At 31.4% G+C, this 25,649-nt stretch overlaps 3 protein-coding genes across 3 annotated transcripts; 2 read left to right on the top strand and 1 right to left on the bottom strand.

The window, feature by feature from the left end:
- The first annotated feature begins 6,772 nt into the window (after nucleotides 1-6,772).
- Nucleotides 6,773-8,116, top strand: LOC105257514 (NADH-quinone oxidoreductase subunit B 2). The gene is made up of 3 exons (XM_011268192.3): nucleotides 6,773-6,840; nucleotides 7,260-7,811; nucleotides 7,918-8,116. Exons 1-3 carry the CDS (start codon nucleotides 6,822-6,824, stop codon nucleotides 8,013-8,015), a joined length of 669 nt encoding a protein of 222 aa, XP_011266494.1. The 5' UTR covers nucleotides 6,773-6,821; the 3' UTR covers nucleotides 8,016-8,116.
- Nucleotides 8,117-9,888: 1,772 nt separating this feature from the next.
- LOC105257515 (MAU2 chromatid cohesion factor homolog) lies at nucleotides 9,889-13,350 on the bottom strand. The gene is made up of 8 exons (XM_011268193.3): nucleotides 13,126-13,350; nucleotides 12,683-12,862; nucleotides 12,317-12,595; nucleotides 11,981-12,227; nucleotides 11,649-11,896; nucleotides 11,250-11,455; nucleotides 10,857-11,059; nucleotides 9,889-10,761 (listed from the first exon to the last, which is right to left on the bottom strand). The coding sequence occupies exons 1-8, from the start codon at nucleotides 13,348-13,350 to the stop codon at nucleotides 10,565-10,567; spliced, it is 1,785 nt and encodes a 594-aa protein (XP_011266495.1). The 3' UTR covers nucleotides 9,889-10,564.
- A 652-nt stretch (nucleotides 13,351-14,002) lies between these two features.
- LOC105257516 (proline-rich nuclear receptor coactivator 2 B) lies at nucleotides 14,003-20,364 on the top strand. Its single transcript, XM_011268196.3, has 2 exons — nucleotides 14,003-14,830; nucleotides 17,553-20,364. The coding sequence occupies exon 2, from the start codon at nucleotides 17,625-17,627 to the stop codon at nucleotides 18,078-18,080; it is 456 nt and encodes a 151-aa protein (XP_011266498.1). The 5' UTR covers nucleotides 14,003-14,830; nucleotides 17,553-17,624; the 3' UTR covers nucleotides 18,081-20,364.
- Nucleotides 20,365-25,649: the final 5,285 nt, after the last annotated feature.

The raw sequence follows: 25,649 nt of genomic DNA on the forward strand, positions 1-25,649 counted from the left end.
GACGTCGTAGATGTCGTTAAGCTGTAAAAAAAGAGAAAAAAACGTTCCATTCGTGCCAGCAGTATTTTACGCCGAAATTGAATTATCCTCAACAGCTCCATAATAGAATCCGGATGACATAGTCGCACGCGATCTGATCATTGCGGAAAAAAAGAGAGAGAACCGAGATGCTCTCAACAACCGCGAGATTCTCTTAGAGAAACAGTCGAGAAGAGATTACAATATCCAGTTACTTGCTGAATAGCGAGCATCAGTGCGAAATTCAACGAAAATGGAGGAGGAGGAAACTTTGTTGTTGTTGCGGTATATATAAATATATATGATAAATATATAAATAAGTTGTTAATTAATCTATAAAAAATTCTAGGCATTAATGGGTTAACGAACCTTTTGCTGAATAGATCTCTACGAAGGCATATCATGTTATTGAGACCATCCATGTCACCACCGCCGCCTCTCACATTTCGTATCCTCAATAAGATCGTCCTTTCAAGACCGGACACGTGGATGCACTGCAGATTGCAGGACGAGTTCGCAACGCGCGATACTTATTGGCGATGAGATAGAGCGCAATGGCACACACGAAGCTGTCCTTCGTCCTGTTCGAAAAAGGAAAAAGACAAAGGGAATGATCTAGAGATCGTTTTTGTATATAGCGAAAATGTTACGCAGATTGTAAAATCGGTTTTCATGGCCTAGCCACTCGTCCCCGTCCGCGGCTGAACTTTAGCGCAGAATTGTTGAAAATATATCACACATGTACACACAGACACACATGTACAAGAATAAACGTACATACACATACATATACACAGATATACATATACATATGTCACATTTTATTACATTTACGAATATATTGTTAGCGTTAGATTAACCATTAGATCCATCCACATTGAGCACCGTTGAGCAAACCGATAATCGCATTGTATTTAGCGTATTCGGAAATTTGCGAGACACACGAGTGCATTAGATGCAAAATCGATAGATTAGCTGCTTTCGTAAAGACAGGTCGAAGTAAATTCAGCCGGAAGCATTTGTGTTTGTTAGATGTTTTGTATAAAACAGAGAAATTGAGCCAATAAAAAAACATTCTACAAAAAACATCGTGAGAATTTCTGCACAATTTCCTTCTCGCTGTCCGAAAAAATAATATATATAAAGAAGAAAAGTCTAATTGATTTAAATGTAATAGAAATAATAAAAATGCATCTTTCAAATGCTCGAGAATCGAAGACACTTTCAAATACATTAGGTATAAACTAGAAATTAAAATTTTTATATTTCTTAGTTTATCTCATTGAATGTAATTTTAAAATTAATATAATTTTTGAGCTGAAAGTATATTAATTCCGACGTTTTATTCGAATAACAATTACAATTAGATTTTTTTATGTAACAATAATTAAAAATTATCTGAATTAAATCGTGTTTAATATCATTATAAATGCAAAAATTTAATTAATCTATTTTAATTACTTTTAAAGATATCAAATAAAATATAAAAATTTTAATTTTTATTTATGAATATTTAAAATCGCAAATTATTATAAAAAACGAAAAAAGCTTCTCATGTCGTTCCAAAGTCTCTTACATGAGACTTTATTTGTCTCTATAGACATATATGACATATGCATATTTCGAATATACGAATATGTCATCTTATAGAAAATACATTTCATTCGTTTGAAAGCAATTTTATAAATGACATCAAATGACATAAGTCAAATAAAATTTAATTAAATATATAAATAAAATTTTTAATACCAAACTAATTAAGAATTATTTGATTTATGAATTTGATGTCATTTTAATCACAATAATCTCATTAATTCATTAAAATTATTTTTAAACCCGATAAAACAAAAAATAAAAGTTTCAGTTTTTATTTTATAAGATGTTTATGTTCTCATAAATTGCAAATGGATAAAAAAACGAGGAAACTGATTGTAAGGGACTTCTGATGATAAATCATCTTGTTTATTCTCTATTCATTCTCATTCTCGATTCTCGGGTCCGCTTATCTTTCCGAGCTATTTTTTTAACGCAACTGTTAACCACTTTTCTTTTATTCTCTCGATTATTATATTGTTGCTTCTAATTTATTAAAAAAATATTAATATAGCCAGCAAACACAGAATATTGCAGCAATATTACGGCAATATTACAACATTGCAGCAATGATTTTATCAAAATCCCTCTAATAATCAATATAATAATTAGAGTTTAATCAGATTTATATAATGTAAACAATTGCAATTAATAAAATTATTATTAATTTAGTCATTAATAAAATTATCGATCGTCTTTTGAATAGTAAAAAAAAAATATTTGCATTACTAGTGCAGACTATTAAAAACAATATATTCGATTTATTTAAATATTTAATAATATAAATAATTTGATATTGACAGCATTAACACATTTGGATTTAATATTATTAAACTTAATACGCATGTATTTTTAATTTTTGTAATATATATATAAAATATAACATGATAAAATATAAACATTAATAATTATGCAATTATTTTAATATTCCTGAAAATAATTTTGATAATTTAAATTTCATTTTTAAAACATGTTATAATTGTATTGTATTTTACAATTACAATATCAATATTAGATTATAATTAAAATACAATTATAAATAACTTTTACAATTTACAAGTTTATGCTATCAATATCAAATAAATATATACAATTTATCCAAATGTTTAATAACATAAATAATTTAATATTAACAGCATTAACATTTGGATTTAATATTATTTAACTTAATGCACATATATTTTTAATATATTTTTAAAATAAAATATAATATGTTAAGATATTCCTTATACATTAATAATTATGCAATTTCTTTAATATTCTTGAAAATTTTGATAATTTAAATTTCATTTTTAAAGCATTTTTATTTTTATTTTTAACATGTTATATTTATTTTTACAAGCATTTTTATTTTTATTTTTAACATGTTATATTTATTTTGCAACATTTTTAAAAATAAATTCAATTTAATTTTTTTACCTAATTTTAATTTATCTCTAGGAATATTAAAAAAATTAAAAGAAATAATGATTTTAACAACCCTACTTCTTGAGTCCTAACAACCCTACTTCTTGATTAACTAAAATTATTCTAGATTTGGAGAGCCTATCACTAATCATATATATTTTAATCAATGCCCTAATCGCGTGCGAGCTTTTCTTCAGGCCAGTTGATCCTATCTTTCGTCGATCTTTCTGGCCACTACTTTCTCACTCGATCTCTAATCAGAGATTGAAAAAGGAGATAAATATTCCTTCTTTTGCTAACTAATTACCGGCAAATAAGCGTAAATATTTCACGCTCATCGTAACGATCGTTTGTTTTCACGATCGTTCATTAAATATTGAATATAACTTTATTTTAAGTGAAATAAAGCCAAACTACTACAAATTTTTACAAATTTCTATAAATTATATTTTATAACAAAATATAAAATTAATATGTGTATTTATCATATTGCAAATTATTTAATTAATTAATCATTTGGCTTTATATTAAGTTAAAGTAAAGTTTAAAAATAATATCTACAAACAAATTCTACGATGGATGAGCTATGAGCAATTAGAAGATAAGTGCGTATTATAAAAATAAATTAGCATCAAAAATTAATAAAATTGCTAATTGTTAATGCGTGTCCTTTATTTAATAAATTAGACAAAATCTTTACAAAAAAATCTTTTCTTGCTTTCTTCTTTTTTTAATAAATATTTCAATATATTTTCATAGATGTAAAGCATAAATTCGAAAGAACTTATAAAATTTATTTAATTTAACTTAATTAATTTAATTTAATTTAACTAAAATTTAATTTAATTATTTTATTTAATTTATTTAATTTAATCCATCCTAGATCATCCATTTTAAGGCAACGAATTTATCTACAATCTACAGTCTACACTCTACATTTACATCTACATCTGCAATCTCTACAAATCCGTTACCTTAAAGTTAAATAAAAGCTTTTTTCACTCACCGGCACTGATGCGCAACAGCGAAGTTGTTATCGAAGCTAGTTGTCTGTAACATACAAATATAAAATTCATTTATAATAATATTCACAAAATGCAATTAATATTTTTAAAAAATTTTATCACGCGAAATTTTATATCCGATGTATAAAATAATAAGCAAATAAACACGTATGGAAAAATTTTATAAATTTTTGAAACTGTTTTTCAAATAGAAAATTTTATATGACTTTTATAAAAATCTTTCTCTTTAATTCCTTTAAATTATAAGAACGAATTATTATGCGTACGATTTATAACAATTAATATACAAATAATAAATATTATATATTCACCATCAGGTTGCTTCGCCGATGCAAGATGCCTCTCCCAGGCCTCCTCCTCCTCTCATGTTGTTGGCGCGCGATACTTTGACGACACTCCCGCACTCGCGAGCGATATTTTTATATCGCTATTTTCGTTATTTTACGCGCGATACTGAACGGCACTCTCGCACTATTTCGATGCGATTAAAAATTTTATATTTGATCGCGCGATGTATATACTTAATATGTATATACCTTTAACGGCACTCCCTAATATTTATATACTTAACGCGACGCGTTGACGAAGCGCTTGCCGTCCGCGACACGTTGACGGCACCGACGACGCGAAAGGGTACTTGGCTTCCCATTCAGGCACCTTAAGATTTATCATAAATTGGAAAATTTAAAATAAACCTCAAGGCACCGTCCAGGTACTAAGCCCTCCCACCGCGACAAGGTGTACCCCATGGGAGGGTTATATTATTTTATATATAATATAATATATAATTAATTTTGTAATATACTATATAAATTTTAATTCGCAAATATAAACGATAAATAAAAATATAAAAGATAAGAGATAATCTATTATATAAAGAAATGTTCAAAATAATTGTTAGAGAAAGAATTTGATAATATATGGAACGTCTCACATCACTACCTCACTGTTCGAAGGCCACTGAGGGAATGATCGTAGGTCAGAAACATTATCGCGGTACTGTTTATATCGCCAAGATTGACTATGTAGAGAGAGAATTTGATAATATATTGAAACATTACTACTTTATTGTTCAAGGTAACTGTGCGAATGATCGTAAGTCATAAAATGTCGTTGAAATATTCTATGAATGATTGTCGATTAAGAAAATTTAAAGCATTGGTCGAAATTTATTCAATTTTAATAAGTATCACTAGAGAAATTATTATAATAAGCATCAATAATCGAAAGATCATAATCAAATTAATTTCTTTATCCCCTTTTTTGTTCTCTTTTTCAATTTTTATTCGCAGTAATTAATGATTGCGATTCGATAAAGATATATCGTTGCGATACATTTTCATGATCTTTATTATAAGTTAATTTATTTTTAATATGTTCGGTATCGAAATATTTTACGTACTTTAATATATATATAATAAGCAATATAGCTATTTTGAAAATAATACACATATAAATAATAATAATAAATAAATAATTTTTATAAATTACTCATTAATAATAATAATAATAAATAATTTTTAGAAATTACTCACCGCATATCTCTCTGACTGCTTCAGGCTCTTTCACTGCTCTCTGAGTGTCCGATACTTTTCCAGATGTCCTTCTTTTTTCTTCTTCATCCTTTGCTGTTTCCTCATAGCATTTCATATTCACTCGCGAACAAACAATTAATTATATTTAGTCATATACTATAGAAACGATCGCGAGACTTTTGCACGGCACTCCCGATCGCGGAATAATTACGAGAAACGCACATTAATATATTGTATAAGGGATAAAGAAGTACGATTCGTTCTACAATAGTCGTAGCGAATTATATTTCAATACTAATCGCGATCGCGTTTAGGAAAACAATTCAATAATACGAAGCGTTTTGTATCACTACTTTGCCGTTGAAATGTCGTGTGAATAATACAAGGTCGCCTATTTATAATTTATAATTTTTGCCTCTTTTATTTCAATTTTTATTTGGAATAATGAAGGATCGCGTTTCGATGGACGTATCATCGCCATATAGTTTCATGTTATTTATTAAGAGTTAATTAATTGTTAATTGTAATAGTCGTAGTGTATTATATTAATCGCGATCGCACTGTTAGAAAAAGAATTCAATAATACGAAGTGTTCCGTATCACTACTTTACTACTGGAATGTCGCCGTGCGAATGATACAAGGTCTTCTCGCCTATGAAAACAATACAGCGCTACGTCATCAAGGCCGAACGTCGTGTTATTGACCTCGCTGCCGAAATATTTTACGCGTACTATGACGTACATATACAAAAATTGAATTTATATACAAGTATATTTTTAAAGTCACACACACATGTACACACAGATTAATTATTTATTAAACGATTAATATCATATATAACGTCACATGCCTTTCCATTACGATAATTATTCGATTTTGCCATTCGATCGTTTTACTGCGCGTTCTCAGACGAATTATATATATTTAAATCATCACATAATTATATGATAAAGCATCGGACGAAATATTCTTAATTATAAATATTTAAAAAATCTCTCTTCAGAGAGAGAGAGAGAGAGCGCGCATACAAAACTTATTTATATTAAAAATTTATTTAATATAAAGTATAAAGTATAAAGCATTTTGCATTACACACTTGTGTTATCGACATTTCGTAGCATGGAACACAACCCGAAATTATGCCCATTATGTGTTACCTACTGAAAACATAGATTTTGGCGTTGTAGTTCGACGTCTCTCCTTCTTCTTTCTGTAGCGAATGTTTCTGACGTGAGGTCGAAAATGTTTCGTTCTGTTACACGTGAGTCTTATTTTTATTATAAATTATATTAACAATTATTAAATATCTTTATATTCTATTCTAACGCCTATTAAGTAGTAGTATGTGTATTTTTAATCATATATTAAACATAATGGCACATTGACTTTGATGATGAACGATTGACAATTTTGGCCTAAATGTTAATTCTCAATCACTTTTCGCCTTAATACCATGTTATTGCATAAGATTACATCCTGATATATGTCAAAACTTAATGCGTATTTGTTTATTTGCGTAGTATGATTCCTTTCATCAAAATATTTTCATTATATTTCATAAATATAGCTAACTCATATTTATTATATTTATTATTATATTTATTATACTTATTTATTGTATTTATTATACTCTTATTTATTATGTAAACATATAATGAGCACTAATTTCTTTTTATACAGATAATGTCCCAAAGGGACTGGTGTCTTTAGTGGGTAACAATGTAACGTCATCAAGATATGCTGCTGCTATTACAAAGATTCAGAGTAAAGATATGGCTACAGAGTCATCTGTACAAAAGGCAAAACCTCCATTGCCAGAGAAAGCTAAAGTCGAGCCTTATAGTCCGTTTCGACCCAATAATATGGCAGAATATGCCTTAGCTAGAGTGGACGACCTGTTAAATTGGGGCCGCAAGGGATCAATATGGCCAATGACTTTTGGTTTAGCCTGCTGTGCTGTAGAAATGATGCATATTGCAGCACCTAGATATGACATGGACAGGTTTGGTGTTGTATTCCGTGCTTCTCCTCGACAGTCAGATGTTATTATAGTCGCTGGCACCCTGACGAATAAAATGGCACCTGCCTTGAGAAAAATCTATGATCAAATGCCTGAACCACGATGGGTTATTTCTATGGGAAGTTGCGCGAATGGAGGCGGATATTATCATTATAGTTATTCTGTGGTTAGAGGTTGTGATAGAATTATACCTGTGGACATTTACGTACCTGGTAAACTTATACCCATTTACTTAGTTGTATTAATCAGTTACTATCTATTTTCTTTATTTATTATTTATTTTGTCTACTATATTAAAACTTCAAAAAAATATTGCAGGTTGTCCCCCAACAGCTGAAGCATTGTTATATGGTATCTTACAGTTACAGAAAAAGATAAAGCGTATGCAAAGTATACAAATTTGGTACAGGAATTAATGTATATTTGTGGCATCTATAGTTGTGTGTATAATAAATGTATAAATAATTTAAAAATTGTAAGATAATTGATATATATAATTAATAGAAAAATTATAGATTGTCCAAAAATGTGGTTGATAAAATAAATCACATTTTAATAAAAATATTTCTTATTTTACCAATTCTTCTTTGGAGGACATGTAAATAAAAAGAGGATACATCTAATAATAAATCAAATATATCACAATTTGCTAAATATAAGAGAAACTATATCAAATTGAAGAAAATATATGTTTTTTTCGGCGTTTCAACTAAAATTTTATAAATTTATATAAAATTTGTAAAGAAATATTAAAGATTTTAGAAATTTTTGATTAATATATCTGATATATATTTTTTGTAAGTAATATAAAATGGATATAATATAAAATTAATTATATCCATTTCATTGTACATAATTATATAACGAGCAATCAAAGCGATTTTGATCATTTTAAATATTATATGATGAAAAAGAGACACAACTGTACATATATTAAACCTGTATGCAATGATTAAATTTTATTGTCAAAAAAAGATTTCTATATCATTTTATATCTTTTATTTTTTCTAAAAGAAAGCAATGTTATAACATCAGGGACTCTAATTATATGAATGATCTGAACAGTAGCACTTATACACATTATTAATATAATACTTATTATATAAAAAAAACAAACTACAAAACATGAGATTTGTACTGTCTTTATGTTCCGACAACAGTGAAATATTTAATAAACAAATCTGTATTTTATTACATTCTTTTTTTCATTATTTGCATACGTACTTTTTTACTTTTAAAAATATGTACAAAATAGTTCTGAGTAATTTAAACAAAACAAAGAATTTTAAGCAAAAATTCTTTGCAGTTTAAATTACATTTTTCTAAGGCCTCTTTTTTTTATTTACTGTAACTAGTACTAATAACAATTATATTTTTATTATGTATTCATACAATATATATATAATTTTAATAAAAATACATATATACTGAAATATCCTAGATATATAATAGGTAAAAAATTGCTTTATCAATTAATTTGCAAATTTTTGTACCTATCATCCTTTATCATACCATTTAATGAACATGCTGTCATTCTGTTGTTGTGTCCACAGCCAAATTATTAATGTTTACTTTGGTCATTAAAAAAAGAAAATGTATGATAAAAAAAAAGTAAAATCATTGTAATAATTAATTCAGATAATTTATCAAACCTAAAAAAGTTAATTCAGTTTCATCCTCCTTGTGTGTATGTGTATATAATATATATAAAAGTATTATAATCCAATATATACAAAATTAATATAAATTTTGATACTTGTTCCTCATCGCCTTTACTCAATTTGACAATTTACAAGTTGTTTGTTTCTTCTAAAAGATTTCCTCATTTTTGCGACAATAACATTATATAAATTAAAAAAGAATAAACTATATATATACATGTGTGTGTGTGTCTATATAATATATATATATATCATCATACAAATCATATATATATATATATATCATCATACAAATCATATATATATATATATATATATATATATATATATATATACACAATTTTTTAAATTTATATGAATTATGATTGTAAAAAATGATGAAGTCTTGCTAGAAGAAACACAATCAACTTTTAAATTGTATATATATATATATATATATATATATATATATATATTATATATATATATACGAAAACGAGCAATCAAAGCGAATATATATATATATATAATAAAATATATTAAATTTTTAAACTGAATATATATATATATATATATATATATATATATATATTTCTTCAGTTTAAAAACTTAATATATTAATTTTTATTTACTATAATTCTAATATTAAACACATTAGATTGACATTGTGTAGAGAAAATTTTGCAAGACCATATTAAAGTCTGAAATATGGAATTGATGAAGCTTTTAAACAAAAATAAACGTTTTTATTCTATATTTTTGTGTGATTTATACTTTTTATATGTGCAGTACAAATCTTATTTAAACACATTATGCGGCAGAATAAGCCATATAATTTTAAAAACACATCTGATTTGTATGATGATTCATCACTTGTATTCCTCTTATAAAGAATATAATTCCATTAAAAAAAATGTGTAAAAATTAAATTATACAAACTTGTGTAAACAAAACATACCAATGATCTAAATATAATAATCAGTCCCTGCTATATAATTTTGATGACTCAAATACTATTATAAACATTATCACACAAGCTCCCAAGCTATAACTTACTAGTTGTCACATGTTCTTGCAAAAATCATATTTAAAAAAATGGATATTACATCAAATATCCAATATTTTTTCATTTCTTCATCATTCACAATTAAATCCAATTTTCTCGAAAATATTACCAATTATAATTATCTTAATATCTGGTACTGAATGATGCTGAAACGAATTTCACACTTTACAACCCAATAAATAATACAAATATATACGACTTCAGCAGATAATCTGAACAGTTTAAGTAAATAGACACACTTAAATATCTTTTAATGTTATTAGAGAATTGCTTGAGACGTAGATGGTGGTGGATTGATTGGTAACGCAGGCACTGAACCATCTGTCCAATGAATAAGTGAATGCTCACTCATTTGAGTACTCTGAAAATGGTCTTTCAAAAGGGTTTGGGAAAATGTACAATGCATTTGATACGCTTCATTTTCACGAGTAGGATCACCGCAAATTCTATACAAATCTGTAATATCAATTATATATGTATAACTGTATATATGTATATATATATCAAGAAATATTAAATTATGTTTCAATACGCAAAACATACAAATGTACCTTTAAGAATGGCAGTAGCCCACAATTGTACATGTACATCAGGTATTTTAGATGCTAACTGCATTGCAGGTGTGACCATGTTCATTGATTCTCTACTATTTCCCAATGAAAGAAATATATGTCCCAAAAGCACAAGACTACACGAAGTGAGTCTATTCAAGTCTTCCGAATTTGCCATTTTTAATGTTTCTCTAAGATATCGTCTAAAAATCACATTTACATTGATATATATTTATACTGATATTTATATTGATGTATGGAATTGTTTTACATATTGAGAATCGGATCTTTACTTTGCAAGAAATTAAATTTTTAAATATATCTAAATTTTAAATATATCTCAATTTTAAATATATATAAGATGCATGAAAATAAATTTAGAAAAAATCTTACTTTGCTTCATTATATCTAGCACCAAAGAAAGCTTGAAGTCCTTGTACATAATAGGCAGCTGCCCTCAAAGAATGAGAATTTGATGGTAGAGATTCTGGATTTATCCTTTCTAATAATGCTCCTAATTCGGCGTCTCTTTTTGTTCTGAGATATACTATTGCTAAATTTAAATTCGCGAATGTCCAGAGTTCCCTCTCTTGTGATGTCTAAAATGAGAATAAAATGATCTTACATCTATCCCATTAAATACAGATATGAATACTTTATCAACCTAGCTTAAAATTGTCAAATTTGTGATAGCAAAAAAATATAGTGTCAGTTTTGAATAGAATAACAATTTAAATCATTAAAATTTATATAACTAATTACAGATAGAGGCTAGTCATATAATTTTCTTACTCTAAGTGCAGCATTAAATTGAGCCTCTGCAGCTTCCATACAATTCATAGACATTGCATATAAACCTAATAATGCATGTAATTGTGGTCTATGGCTTTGAAGTAATCTAGGCTGTCGCCTGCAAAGCTGACAAGCCTGAGAAATTTCTGCGAGAGCCACGCTCTTATTTCCCATTACAAGCCGGCACATAACTATATGTTCCAAAAGCATTAATTGAAACACAGACAAGATAGGCTTATTATCACCATCTGTAAGATAATAAGAATTTTTAATTTTTTGAGTCAAATTTTTTAATTTGATACAAGGGAACAAAAGATGCAACGCATATTTACTTTTTAATTTTTCAATTTGAATAAGGGCTTTATCGGTATATTTCTGTGCTTTATCCATATATCCAGCTTGCATAGAATGCATGACAGTTACTAAATAAACCAAGACATATAGATGATCTTTTGGCATCCATATAAACATATCTCCTATATTGGAACCTGTAACTACATCATCAGTTGGCCAACTAGGAGACATTATAGTCTGTATGCTCTGTTGCAATTGTTTCAAACAAGGTTTCACACTTTTCACCTAATTTGAAAACATAAATATATCATTACAAATTAGCGTATTGCATAATATATTTACTACATAAATCATGCTCACATATATATTCTTACCTGACCTGCCATGAGATAGTGACATACTTGGAGAACTAAAAAGTAAACTTTCAGATATTCCTTTTGATACGGACTACCTTGCCAATTTTCCACATGATGTCCCGCTGAATTTAAAAGAGGATTAACCTCTGTGAATTTTTTGTCTATTAAGAGAAGCATACACCGAGACAGAAGAAAGAGAACTCTGGTGTAACTGGCATTGCTTATATGAGAATAATCCACGCCCACTGCAAGCAGACTGCTCGCTGCGACAAAGTCCTTCTCCGAAGCATGAATTTGCTATGTATCATAAATTATCATGTTTCAAAAACACTGCTTTTATATATATTACTTCCAAAAATACAAAATAATCTTTATAAAATTTACCGCAAGTTGAAAGATAAGCCTGCAATGCCAATAAACATTGTGTTGAGACAATTCTATCGCTTTCCTTAATATTGGTTTACTTAGATTTGGCTGTTGTTGTTGTTCGTACAGTTCCGCAACTACACTGGCTGCTTCAAACTTTACATCATCGAATGTATTTATGTTCTGACTCAGTCGCCACTAATAACAACAAACGCAAATCATTAGTCAAGCTCAGATAACAGTTCTAATCAACGCTCATTAATATACAATCGAGCTAATATTCCAAGTCGCTTATATTTATTTATTATTTATATATTTATGTTGTCGAGGAGAGGTTAGAACGAGAGGGAGACAGTTTGCGGGAAACAATTTGAATCGCGAGAGAGGAACAGGAAAGGACAGAGTTAACACCGATGTCTCGACGCGCGAAACAACGCGAGCAAAATGAAATAACGACTAACCGCTTGATCTAAGTGAGATCGCGCCAAATCGATGTTTTTCGTGTGCGTGAGCAGGATGTTGCCGAGCTGAAGGTGAGTGCGCGCCTCGACGCGTGGCGGTGGCTTGAAGTGGAAAACCGCCTGCAGACACTGGATGCACGATTTGACATTTGGCGGTTTTGACGTGCGAAAATTCTCGGCCAAACCAAGCAACGAGAGATACCAAGCGTCTTGAGAAGACGCCATTTTGACATTTCACAGACGGAACCTACTGTAGAAACTCTACAAGCCTGTCTAGCTCTGATCATGCGCACAATATTATATTTTCGCTCGTAATAACATTGCGTATGTATGTATATACGCACCTATCTTCATTTTATAAACACGATACAAGGAATATTTCTCGGTATTATTGTATATGCCATGAATCTATCTACGCGTGTCTCCCATCGATCGCTATAAACGGCATCGATATTAAATAATTTCACAGTACATCGCGTCAGTGAAGAGAAAACATCGATGACGTTTTGTCTCGTTGGATTCAAAATCGTAAAAAAAAACCGTCGATCAACATGAGATCATCATCCGTATGTATGATACTGAATTCACGTAAAAACGCACACATACGCAACTGTATATCATCGATAAAGGCCATCGCACACAAAATTCCATGAGGACATAAGCATAATAAAATCGACCAATCCCAATCGAGTATCGGGTCTCTCTGTAACTTCTCCGTAGCCTAATGCTCGATTGGGATTGGTCGATCCCGTTTATGCGTCTTACGGAATTTTTGTGTGTGCGACGACCTTAAATACGGAACCGTCGAGTCCGTTCATGAAGAGAGACTGACATGCGCAGATCGGCTGGCCGGTAGTGGGGACTCGTGTTTCCGTCTCGAACAAGGGAGATCTATAAAAGCGCAGGCAGCAGAAGGCGAGAGGTAGTGTTAGAGGAGTGTCGTGGAGAGAGGTGTAGATAAATAACGGGAGCACGAGTTTGGTTTTTCCTCGGTTGACTGTTATTGTGCGTGCGATTTTGGAGAGAAGCTTGAACGAGATCGAGGGTGCACGAAGAGAAACGGAAGAGAGTAAACGGGACGAGCACGATCGAGAACATACGGAGAACCCGAAACGTAACAAGCTCGAGTGCACGTCCACGTCGTAACGTAACGAGATAGGACTTCGCTTAGCGAGGTCCATCTCCGGGAGACGATCAGCTCGACGCGGTCGGCGCGTGTATCGCACCCTGGGACCTGGCGCTCGCCAGAGATCCGTGCCTACGGCGAGGTCCCCGAAGCCCAAACAACTCGCGTCCGCCATCTTGCGATAGAGAGAAGTGTCGGCGAGCGAGGGGAACGCGCGTTCTCCGCGTCGGAGAATAGGCCGCGCGAGAGCAACGGGAAGGAGGCAGAAGGAAAGAGACGCTAAGGTGGCGAACGGTCGCCGGATGTGGTCGAATTTGCGAGGAACGCGCACTGGGAGGACCGCGAGAGAAGAGGAACTCGAAGCGAGGTAGCATTGCGCTAACAGGTATTCGGAGTGCCCCGCCGCATATTATTCCTTCGTATCGTCATCACCATCGTCGTCGTCGTCGTCGTCGTCCTCGTCTCCATCATTGCTCTACTCTGGGGACTGTGATTATTGCGCAGTTGGAAAAATTGCCGAGCACTGACGCCGAGGAACGTGGGATATCGCCTCCGAGAGGCAACCCGCGAAAATTACCGGTAAGAGAAACGCACTGCGTCTTCTTTTTATTTATTTATTTATTTTTTCGCTCGAGATGCGTTAGTTTCCTGGAAATGTGTGTCGATAGGCATCCAGGAAATGGATACCTCGGGAGAGGAGAGGGGCCGAGTCGTATTAAAGCGTATAAGTGAGATAAAGAACAAAGAATATATATGTATGTATGTATATATATATATATATATATATATATATATATATATATATATATATATATATATATATATATATATATATGCAAGAACTTACTCAGCCTTGATAAACGTAAACAATGTTTTATTAATACGAATTTAAATTTAGGAATATCTATTTGTGTTCGCGTTTGTTTTAATTACAATAAATTAAAGATTTTGGCTGCTATTGTGAGAGAATATCGTTTCATTAATAATATTGTACTTTATTTTCCTTAATTTTTAATGAACTCGAAAATTAAATTTCATAATCCAATGATTTTTATAGATTTAATTATTTATGCCAATATTTTACATAACATTGAGGTTTATGGAAAATAAAACACAAGCCTAAATAGATACTCATATGTAAAATATTGTTTATCCAAATTCTTGCACATATTCTTCTTTATATTTTATTTTCGCATCTATTATGGTTTGGCATCATTTCTTGGACGCTTGCCCATTTAGTGTGTTTGTAATTCTATTTTATGATAGTTAATAATATATAATAGTTAACAATAAAATTAATGAATATAAAATTGACTTAATTAAATGTCTAATTTGTAGATCATTAAAACGGAAAGTGTCTCAAGAGTTTTTTAAGCGCAATAGAATTTCGAGAAAAATAGTTAAAAACAAATATAAATATTCGAAATTATTATTGCGCACATGACAAATTGTTAGATAGCAATTTTAATTAATATTTTATTATGATTTACAATAGGATTATAATAAAAATGTTATATATATATTTATCTTTGCAGCTTATAACTAAACACTGCGTGTTTATTTTTCGCCGCGATAAAAGGTGGTAGGCAATAATGTTTAGCTGGAAAAAAATGCATAGCTTATCGAGGATCAGATACAGAGAGTGCGCAGTTATCATTGTTATGTAAACACGTAAATCGTTAGCGTACAAATATTTTTACGTTGAAAATATATTCTATATGAGGAATGTCGGAATATGAACGAAGCTGAATAATATAATAGATTATTTCGTTTTACGCGCAAATAATCCAATCGGGTTGTATAAAATATGTAATCAATGACATTTGCGAATGTCTTAAATTTCTATAATAAATTTCAATAAATAATATAAAATCTACTTTCTATACATAAATCTACGTTTTTAATACGTTTCTATTCTATTTCTTTGAACATAAATTCATTTTTAATTTATATTTACATAATGAATCTGAATGCATTGTATAAATCATAAAATTTGAACGGTATTCTACTTTCTCTTTCTTTTTTCTATAGTAAAATATTTTTTAGCATCTAAATTTTTATATAATTCATCATAGTTTGCTTTACAATATAATCTTCTTTGTGCATTTGTGCATGTATTAAAAGTATACTTGTACAATGTTTAAGAATGTTTTCTTTTCGAAAAAAGAAAGTATTTTCTCTTTTTCTGAATAGAATGGCTCTGTGGTATATTGTTATCTTTATAACAGAATGTTTCCGCTTGAAAAAATATGAAAAATCTCATATTTCTTTTTCTCATTCGAAAAAAGACTAAAGTGTTCTTTTCATTCATTTTTTCTTTTTCTTTAATTTTCGAAAAGTAATTTCTTTTTTTATTGAATAAGGAAATTTCTTTTATACCTGGACAATTTTTTATTGAGACTCGGGGGCTCTTTTTTTTTTTTAGTAGTTTTATTCTTATACAAGGTGTTTCAGACCATCCGTACCACCCATTTAAAAACTAGAGAAGTGGTTATTTCAAAAAAGTAAAACCATTTTCATTATAAATCGGGTGTGCTCTATCGAATGGTGATATTTTCAATTTCTGGTTTTGGCTGGAAATAGGCGATTCAGACCAGAAGTGTATTTTTTTTAATGAAACCCCCTATTTTTCATTGCATATTTTTGTAGCTTACCTCGAGAGCTTTCCAAAACACTATAATAAATTATTTTTCCATGAAGTACTTTTCGAGTTATAAGGCTTGAAATCTTTTCTTAATTTTACATAAATCATAAAATATCTTGTAAAATATTCATTTTTCGATTATCTTATCTTAATACTTTTATGCACAAAATAATGAAAGGAATTAATTGATGTAAAAAAAATACATACATAACGTTGTTTCTAAGAAAAAATATGTAATTTACAATTAATAATTCCATATTTTTTCTTAAAAACAACTGTATGTTTTCTTTACACCAATTGATTCCTCTCATTATTTTGTGCATAAAAGTATTAAGATAAGATAATTGAAAAATAAATATTTTACAATGAATATGAAATGCCCTGTATATAAATAGTCAAGAGAGGAAGGGGGGAGTAATCTGACGAAAAGCCAATTAATTATATAATTTTATAAAATATATTATAAATATATATCCTTAGATATATATTTATAAAATATATTTTAAATATTTATATTCGTAATATCTTAACAAAATATTGAAAATGCAGTATGCATTCTTTATATATTATCCTATTATAAATGTAGCAAAAATATCGTCGTAAAAAAAATATAAAAAAATGCTCGTATGTTTCGATAAGCTGTTTTTCCTGTTGTAGACCGACGAATCTGGTCGGTCTCGTGAGTGACGAGGATACGAAGACGGGGAGAGAAAGACAAACATCCGAGCCATGACGAATTCCGCGCCCAAGTTAGACAACGCCAAGGTGGACCGACAGGCCTCGCCGAAGGTCGGGTATCAATCCCAGCACAATCATCACCATCAGCACCATCGTTCCAACAGTAAGTCATCGCCGTTCCTCTACAAGAACGGCCGCCACGCCGCCAGAAACACCAAAGACGGCCGGCAGAGCTGCAGCCCGTATAGTTCGTCATCGAAAAGTCCGAGGAATTCGCCGCAACAACAGCAGCAACGCTATGAGCAGCGCAGTCCAAGCAGCAGCCCGACCAACAACAGCTTCTACGCGGGTGCCAAGTTCTCGGAAACGCCATCGCCCGCGAGCGTACCCAAACCGCCGAGCCGTTGGACGAGCACGGTAACTGGACTGATGGACAGCTGTCACCAATCGAACAGCACGAACGAATACACGAGGCAACTGCGTATAATGCTAAACGTCCAGGCCTGATACCCAAAAACCAACAACACGTCCACCACCATCGTTCGAGAAAGGAAGCGGCCGTCAGCAGCTCCTAGAGAATCAGGTACGATAGGGAATTATCATCGATAAAGTCATCGGCCAAGAAGAGTAATTATAGCGGGAATAATTATAATAACGATGATTACGATGGTTGATAATGGTGACACCGTGTGCAGGCCGTACACACGGGTTTTCGATTTTATCTCGCGAGTGGATATCGTAATCCGTTCTTTACGCTAAGATATACATCCAGCATACAGACTTTAACCGTAGACTATATACACGGCCGATTACGCGGTGCATCGGTACGTTCCGATGTCGCGATCGATGTGTGTGCGCGCGCGCGCGCACGAGAGAGATACATGCATTATATATGTATATTGCGTTCTCTGGAACTCTCATCACGCGCCATTATACGCTGTGACAAAAATGTAAGTAATATACTGTGTATTTTAGATTATCGTATACCGCTAAACTTTCAACAAAAACACAAGGAGAGCCCTACGTACGTACATACATATATTATATATACATCATCGGAACACACAAAAAGAGAAAGTACATCCTGTCTGACGAACTGTACGACAAGCGCGGACGAGCGAAGTTGCGCTTCGCGATTCTGTCACGAGATGTGCTTCAATATCGACGCGTTGATAAACAAGGAAAAAATATCTGATAACTTTTTGCGACAACTCTTTTCAAAGCATCTTTGAAAGCCTGCGTTTCGCATTGCTCTTAAGACACCAGGTATTTCCGTGCGCGTTTTTATCTCGTCAAACTCCAATAGTCCTAGTAATACAATATTGGAGACGTCGCGGCGCGTACAATTTGCTGCTCCGTAGCACGGAAATGCTGGACAAATAATTATTCGTTTAACAACCGCCCGACTAATGATCGTTATCAGTATACTTCTTTACTAACAATTTCTTTATCACTTTGATTACAAATGAATTTCAAGTAGCCCTTTTTAGTTTCAGTTTATTTTTCTTTTTTGTTTTTTTTTGTTGGGGATATTTTTATTTTCTTGCTATTCTGCTATATTGTTCTACGTGAAATAAGTATAAGATATAAGTTTTGAGTTTCATAGTACACGTTAACAGAGTGTGAGTTAAATCAACGACATAGACAGAAGGGATTGGTATAACAGAAGAAATCTGAATGATAGATAAAGACTCATGAATGATTATGAATGAATGCTTCGATTGTATGAATGTGTTTTGGATATAATATAATAATCATTACGACATCGTGCATCAATTTCCAAATTTTGATCACATTTTTCGTACTCGATTCTCGGCATATTTCAATAAAATCATTAATAAATTGCACATAAATTTAAAGTTTATTTTTATCATAGTAAAGAAGAGTGATGGAAACTGAATTTCCATAGAAATGAACAGAGAAAGCGAGATAAGAAATATTGTCAGATTCAATCGTTATATAAACAAAACTTCTTATTCGTAATCAATTTATAACATCTGTTATAAATCGTTCTTAATGTAATACTATTAATGTGATTGTCGTGATCGTTCTATTGCGTTTGAAAAATTTCAATATTAACAAATACTATTTAGATATGAAGGATATAAAAGAAGAGATTTTTAAGGAGAAAGAGAATATTAGTGTCGTCATTATCTAATAACTTTGGTTAACTAACGTTTGATAAAATGATTGTCTGTCTTAAGTCGTAATCATAACTATAACAGAGAAATAGGACTTGATAACAACAGTTAAGAAATAATATTGTGTCCCTATCAACGAGATGGAAATTCACAAATAGATAAAAGCAGGAATGAGGTTTAACGATAACAACAGTTAAGAAATGGATGAATAGCAACAGTTAAGAAGTAGATAAGTTAAGGACTTGATAACAACAATTAAGAAATAATACTATGTTCCTATCAACGAGATGGAAATTCACAAATAGATAAAAGCAGAAGTAAGGTTTAACAATAACCAACATTGACTCAACCCGTCCTTAAAACGTTCTTTGTGCAAGTTTACGGAAAGTTCTATTATGCTAACAGGTTTAGGACGAGTAGGACGATGCACTAAAGCTTTTCGTTGTTCTTAATATTTTATGGGCGCAATTGTCATATCAAACTCGCATCATTTCTATCTATATTAGACAAGTAAATGGATAATACAGTAATGGATAATACAGTAACGATAATAATAATATAAGAATAAATAATTAACAATGATAGTAGTAAGATAAGGCCTTAACGATACAATAGCGTGGAGAATACGATCGAGAGTTAAGTTTTTAAAAAAATTCGTGTTATCTTTTTTTTTTTTCTCCGTAATAAGCAAAATTATTTCAAGCCATAGACTGAGTAGAATTATTTGACGTAGTATTTTAATTAATATTATTCTTTTTTCTTTTCTTTTTTTAAGTTTTCTGATAATTTGCAATAATTTTCTTGCAACAATACATTTATTTTTCTTCTTACGTTAACTTTTTTTTTCGATAAGCAATTAATCTTAGATAAGATAAGTTTATGGAATGGTTGTAAATGTCAAATACGAAATAGCCTCATAAATGAGGAAGAGGAAGATTAATAGAAAGCTAAAGAAATAATATCAAAATATATGCAATTTCGATTTTTCGATTGCTCGTTCTATATATATATTTATAGTTTTGTAAAAAGAAATTTTTTCAAAACCGACGATATCCATAGCAGTTAATCGTCCGTTGAGCTAACGATCGATTTGACTTATGACGTCGGAAATTATTGAAAGGAAGTATATTTCTTTATACAGATAGACAACGGATGCTTGTCAAGTGTAGACTCGATTGTGCGTGAGATTTTTTTTTCGGTATTTGCGTCGTGCTCAATGGCTCGAGAGAGAAAATCGATATCCCGGGATACGCGCGAGGAGAAAGTTTGGAACTTGTTTCCTTTTGCCTTCAGATTTCGATTTATGTGCGCGAAGAATTGTCAGTTCAGAGATTATTTTTATACCTTTAGACGTTTGAAATTTGTTTATCACCAATAATAAATCCAAATATGTATTTCTACATGAGAATTATTTGAAAAAAAATGAAATTATTATGTCGAAATTTAATTACGTGATTTAATTACGAGGAACTAAAAAAATAGCATAATGAAAATGCAAGCGTTTTGGATTATATATTTATATAAATTTTTTGTCTTCTTTCTTATTTTATTTTTCCGCGAATTTTTTCAATAACATTTAGAATAATGCTGAATAATATCTTGGGGCCTCCCTTAAATTTATGCTTTGCTTTTCAACGAAATAAATTGCATCCGGTCAATCTACATCGTAGATGAGTTCCATTAGTCACGATTAATATCGATAAATCTGTGCCGTTTTTTGAAGATATTTAATTTATTGTTTTTTTATGTTAATTTTTACTTTTCGTGAATTTATACATTTCGCGAAGAATAGTAATACCTCTTAGAAGAGCCGGTGAATTAATTTAGCCCGATCGTTTCTGTAAATGTCAAAAAAACCGAAACTGCGTCTCGAAACACATCGTGATATTCAATGGCCCGTAAGAATCTTTGGATGATATGCTTCAAGGCCGATGAATTGTTAAGATCTCAGAAGGCATCTTCGCGGTAGATTCATTAAGCGCGCGAGAAAGAAACGAATTAAACACTGCCGTCCGATGAAAGAGAGAGGAAACGAGGACAAATTAAACGGAGAAACATACGTATTTATTATTATAAAGACGCGCATGCCAATCAGTCTCACGATTCCGAAATAATAATATGTAAATATCAGCTGTGTAAGCGGAAATATTGTAATTTCGATTGTATAAATTATCCTCTGTAAAATTGATGTACATATGCACGCGCGAATCGTCCGGTCGCGATCGATAGTAACACTTTTTGTCTTATTTCTTATCGAGAACGCGAGAATCACAAGTTGAACATTCTTGTGAAAGTACATGTAATCGAGATTTCCAAAAGTCTGTGTGGTTGGCGCCAGGCTCGATTTTACGGCGCAAACGTACAACCGGAAAAAAAATACGCGATAATGAACAAGTTGAATGGAATTGGAAAGAGAAAGAAGCAGAATATAATAGAAAAATCTTCGTTTAACGAGAAGAGTTGATGAGAAATTAGCTGTGATGATGACTCAATAGATACTATTAATTTTTAATTGATAATACTAATCGATACAATACATATGTATTATGTATGTATGTATGTATATGTATGTATATATATATATATATATATATATATATATATATATATATATGCCGCGCATCTATGTATGTATGTATACATATGTATGATATGTATATTGTGTGCACACATGCGTGTGTACGCGCGCGTGTGTGTATGTGTGTGTGTGTGTGTGTGATAGATATAGAAACAAAATATGAAGTAATATTTAAGTATGTTAAGAATGAGAATAATGATGTTAATAGTTGGATAAAAACATAGTGATAAATAAGTGAGCAAGGAGAAAGGGAGAGAGAGAAATAAAAGCATCTTCTCTCTGTCTCTTTCTCTCGCTCTCTTCTATAAGAGAGGGCATAACATCTCTCCGTATTCTTCACGCTTTAATGTTAATTAAACGTAAATTTTTTTGACAGTTCGATAGTACTATCAATACGGACGCGCTCGGAAGCTCGAGAGTGCTTTGGGTGCGATCGAGAGAAAAGAACAAAAAAAAAAAAGAAAGGAGGGACACAATGATCCGAGCGTATCTAGCTCGTGGCTTTAAAACGCGATTCAATTGTCGTGACTATAAGATACACACACAAATGTAGCTGATAAACGTAGTTTATAATTGCAACGTGCCGACTTGCGGTTGGGTCGTCCCGAAAAACGTGATGAAAAGCGATTTTCAAATGAACAATCGTCACCGCTGCGGCAATCCATGACTAAGAAAGCGTGCATCTTGGGAGATACTTCTAGTTTTCACGTGTATCTAGTACACTTGATTCAACTTGTTAAGAAACGTCAAAAGTCCGAATAAAATCACAATTTTTTTTTCATTCGAGAGAAAATGTGCAACCGCGGGACGACCCATTTATCGGTCAACATACAATTGTGATATTGTAATGTACAAAATCGCAATATAGGCTTGGGCTTAGGCGTGTGAAAGGGTCGGTGAATGCGAGGACCGTTTTTAAGATCGTCTTTATGACCACGATAAGTTTACGGACGTTTTGCGTTGCACTTCGCGTTCGAGACGCAGTAATCGATAAGGCTGATCGTATGTCGGGATATTCTATATTGATGCTTTCAATAATTCCTCAAGATTTTTCTAATGATTGATATTGCTGCTCGCTTTCACAAAATGAACTTTTGAGCGAAAGAATTGTGCTAAGTCATTTCGCTGAAGCGGTATAAATTCCTCGATGAATTTGCAATTTTTTTCGTGACAATGTCAATGATAAAATAAGCATCATTTTATTTACAAAGTCAGATTAGATTCCGCCACAAATAACTTAGACTCGAGTTGCATTTAAGTGTTTCAACTTTTAGATTCTCAGTAGTTATGTTTTTCGGTGAACACAAAATACATAATTAATCTCAATTAGTAACAGATTTAAGAATTTCACTTTCGAGAATAGAAGAAAGTTTCGATTGCTTGTATATATCTCGCCTATTCACTTTTATATATCTAAATTATCAATATATCTAGTTATGTTAGGTACACATTTTGCTCTTCGTTTCTATTGGCATATAATTTCAAAAAATAGATGATATTTCAAAGAAATATTTCGTTCGTGCTTTCTCGATCGTAGTAGTAGTAGTAGTAATAGTAGTAATAGAGGTACAAGAAGAGAAGGAAGAAATGCTATTAAAATTTCACGATGCTTTTTACAGATTTTTCCAAAACTTTCTTACAAATACTTCTTAGAAAAGTATGCAATATAAATATAAAGAAAATCACTTTAGAACTTTCACGAAGAATTCTTTGATATAAAGTTGATTGTTTTTAAATTTTAGATTAGATTCCTTCGTGATCTTTCTACGGGACTTGTTTCTTTCTTGAACAGAAATAAAAAGTATGATATAGAAGAACTAGTTCTCGATGAATGTTCGTGAATGGATTAGAAATGCGCATATTTTTTAGTAAATAATAACGTTTTCGCATAAGAAAGAGTATTAGTTTTTTTTAATGCATCTTTTATCTATTCTTATTTAGTGGAATATGGTACGCTTTTTAAGGGAAATTTTGTAGACGAATAATTGATATAGTTTTTCATTTTTTTCACGTAATATAACAGTTAGGCGGTTCCTTTTTTTTATTCATTTCTCATTATTGATAAAAATATAAAAATGTTTTTACACACGAAAGATAAAATGAATGGATTATTCAAACAGCATGCAAACTTTTGTTGATTAACATACTGATACGAAATCTTTTGTTATTATCGAAAATTTTCAGTATGTAAAAATTAACGAAAGAAAGTTGAAAATTAACGAAAGAAACTTTGCGAGTTTTCATCGTCGTAGAGAGCAACGCAGGCTACTTAAATACATAAGCGAAGATATTGAAGCTCATCGAGAAAAAAGCCAACGTGTTCGAACAGATTGCCGAGCTTTCTCACTATTGCCCCTTGAATTTTTCGCTTTTCGTTCAATCGACAAAGAGGAAAATTCCGGGAAGCGTTCTGCGAGAAAAATTTGAAACTTTTTAGTGTCCAAACTCGCATATACGCTCTCGTCTTATTATACCGAGCACTAATCATAACAGGGACACAAACACACAGCCACACGAAACACTATGTCGATTAATTACATAAGCCTTAAATTTAGGATTAAGTTTACAGAGCGAAACGAAGGAGGAGAAAAAAATGAGAGAGGAAAAGAAAGAGAGCGAGAGAAGTATAATTGTTGTACCGAAGCACTTTATGATCCAATGTTACAAATTATTCAAAATCAGTTTTAGAACCGCGACAAGCGGCGCATCATTTTTTTTTTCTTCACGATATCATTTAATTTACTCTTCGACGAAAGAGATACGATACATTCCTTCGATTTTTTCTTCTCTCTTGTATCATTTGCGTTTGACGCTTTTTATCGTGCCTCTTTTCGTATCGCTCACCGTCTTGTCCGATATTAAATTCTCCTTTTTTTTTAATTAAATTTTAAGCTTTATTGTTAAAAATTCTCGAGGCACGAACTTCGATCTCAATTGTTTCATTTCGCCAAATATGATTTATTGGGATCGCATAAGCGCGTGTAGCATAATGCATCTGTATATTTACACTCCGGAAAAGCATCGCACATGCAGAAGAGAAAATTGGACATACGCCAATATGGGTCATTGATTATCGAGCAACATTTCCAATGTATAATACTGATTCTTTTAATTCAGACAAAGCTGCAGGCTGCGTTAGGGAGACAAATAGATCATGCGTTAAAGATGTATCATTGTCCTCCTCTACGCACCTTCGTAAACGTGCGATGCGTTTCCGGTGGAAAGCCACAGTGCTTACACGCACTTATACGTCTAACCCGGTGACGTTTGATTTAAAAGACATTTCGAGGCGCTAGGTAGTTCGTTTACAAGCGTGTGATCGGACGTTTGTCGACGACGGCGGGAGGGAGAAGTTCT

Source organism: Camponotus floridanus, unplaced genomic scaffold (genome assembly GCF_003227725.1).
Source record: "Camponotus floridanus strain SB8 unplaced genomic scaffold, Cflo_v7.5 scaffold48, whole genome shotgun sequence".
In the NCBI taxonomy this organism is placed as follows: domain Eukaryota; kingdom Metazoa; phylum Arthropoda; class Insecta; order Hymenoptera; family Formicidae; genus Camponotus; species Camponotus floridanus.